This window comes from Trichechus manatus, unplaced genomic scaffold (assembly GCF_000243295.1).
Source record: "Trichechus manatus latirostris isolate Lorelei unplaced genomic scaffold, TriManLat1.0 scaffold00078, whole genome shotgun sequence".
Lineage (NCBI taxonomy): Eukaryota > Metazoa > Chordata > Mammalia > Sirenia > Trichechidae > Trichechus > Trichechus manatus.
In genome coordinates this window covers 10947208-10949109 of record NW_004444014.1, presented here as the reverse complement: position 1 = coordinate 10949109, position 1902 = coordinate 10947208, and the positions used below count along the sequence as shown (strand labels likewise).

Genomic DNA, 1902 nt, shown 5'->3' with positions numbered 1-1902 from the left:
TGCAGTAATTCATTTAGTCCTCAGAACAGCCCTAGGAGCCAGTTCTATAGACAATGAACCCAAGTATAGGAATGTTGAGCTTGTCCAAGAGCTCCCAGCTAGTGAGCAAGAACCAAGCTCAGGCCCAATACAATGCGGATTCAGGGGTTCCTGGACACCAGCCATGGACCAGAAAACCAGCAGTCTTTATGGTGTTTGTAGGTGAGGGGTAATGGGGGAAGGAGACCGCCAGCATCCTTCCTCTAGCCTCCAAATTTGCTCTGGGGCTCAACATGCTGCAGGTCCCTGCAGTGTCTATAGGTGGAGCCTGGTTGGGCAGATGGAAACTGGGCCCTGTAACTTCCTACCAACCGCACTCACTTCCTCAGAGTGGAGGCTGCAGGGAGCTACTCAGCCCAGTGAAGAGATGGGGACATGGAGCCTTGAGGTAGCATGACCCCAAGCCTGCAGTGACCCTAAGGAGGCCTGGACTAGACCCCAGGTCTTCTTGCCTGTTCTGGTATGTCAGTCCCTTGGACAAATCACTGTATCTCTCTGGGTCTCGGGCTCCCTCACCGCATCTCCAGAAGTCTGCCGTCTGTGTCTCTGGGCCTCCTTACATTTTTACTCTAGGGGACTGTTCCATGCAGTGAGGGCCACCTGGAGGGCCCAGCCCCTCTGCTGAGGCTGTGGAGCAAATGATTGGGTGGAAATGAGCCAGGAGGCTGCAGAGGGGAGTCTTTGTTTGGTTTGAACCATTTTAATTTGCTTCAAGTTTAATTATCATCAGTCTGCAAGGTTGCCCACATGGGAGAAGATGCATTTGGGCCCCAAGGATGCTCGCTCCTGCTTTTATATGCTCCTTCCACTGTACCTGCCTGGAGCCTATGCTGGCGCCCCACCTCTAGCGACCTACTCCCTTCTCCCTTGAGGGGTTTCAGGAACAGATGATCCTCCATAGTTGCCTCTTCTCTGATCCCTCCCACTCTGGGTTTATAGGATCCCCAGTCATTCTGCCCTGTTCTGAGCAGCAGCTCCCTTCTCGATCCGTCCAGCTTGGAGGTGGCATATGGGTTATGTGTGCTGGGGTGGGGTGTTAGGGGGAAGAGCTCTCTGTCATTCTTTGTTTCAGTCAAGAGCAAGGGTGGAGTGGGGGAAGGTAAGGAGGAAAGATAATAAATAAGTGAAAAAAAAACAAAAGTTCAAGCCAAAAAAAGGTCTTCCTTTCTCCTTAACAGAACTCCCCCCTCCATCCTCTACACTAGTTATTGTCTAGTCATTCCTGACTCAGCAACCCCAAATGTGTCAGAGTAGAAGTGTGCTCCATAGGGTTTTCAATGCTTGATTTTTCAGAAGTAGATTGCCAGGCCTTTCTTCTGAGGTGCCTCTGGGTGGACTCAAACCTCCAACCTTTTGGTTAGCAGCCAAGCGTGTTAACCATTTGCACCACCCATTGCCTACACCCAGGTTTGTTCCCTCTCCTCTGGGCAGCCTTGCTCCTTCTACCACTTACCAAGTTCGGGCCCTCTTTAAGGCCCAGCTCTAGACTGTTCTGTGGAGCCCTCCTGGGCTGCTCTTGCTCACAGCTTACTTTGACCTCTCCAGGGCCCTGCATACATGAAGGCTCCCATAGGGCTCTGGGCAGTCTTTTCCCCAGTGGGGTAGTGAGAGGGCAAAGATGGAGGCACAGCCAGAGGCGGGGGGTGGGGGTGGTGGTGAGGGGGTGAAAGGTGCTCAGAGGGGATGGAGAGGGGTGGAGAAAGATGCTTGGGCTGAGACAGTCAGAGAGCAGAAGGGAGACAGGGAGAGGAGGGGGGAGAGGCAGAAAGAAAAGAGAGAGGAGGGCAGGGGAAGAGGGGAGAGGGGGTGACTGAGCCAGCCGTGCTTATTGGACTAAATACAGTCCCAGGACAGCAAATAATT

General features: G+C 53.0%; 1 protein-coding gene across 50 annotated transcripts in view; it reads right to left on the bottom strand.

Moving 5' to 3' along the window:
- Nucleotides 1-1902, bottom strand: part of CELF4 (CUGBP Elav-like family member 4) — a 343629-nt gene that overhangs the window by 166855 nt on the left and 174872 nt on the right. For 2 of the 50 annotated variants that reach the window (XM_004380900.2, XM_004380901.2), the window contains exon 5: nucleotides 477-496. The exons of the other annotated variants lie outside the window; for them this stretch is intronic. In XM_004380900.2, the coding sequence (XP_004380957.2) occupies nucleotides 477-496 (20 nt within the window). The remainder of the gene's footprint in view (nucleotides 1-476; nucleotides 497-1902) is intronic. 50 annotated transcript variants of the gene reach the window in all.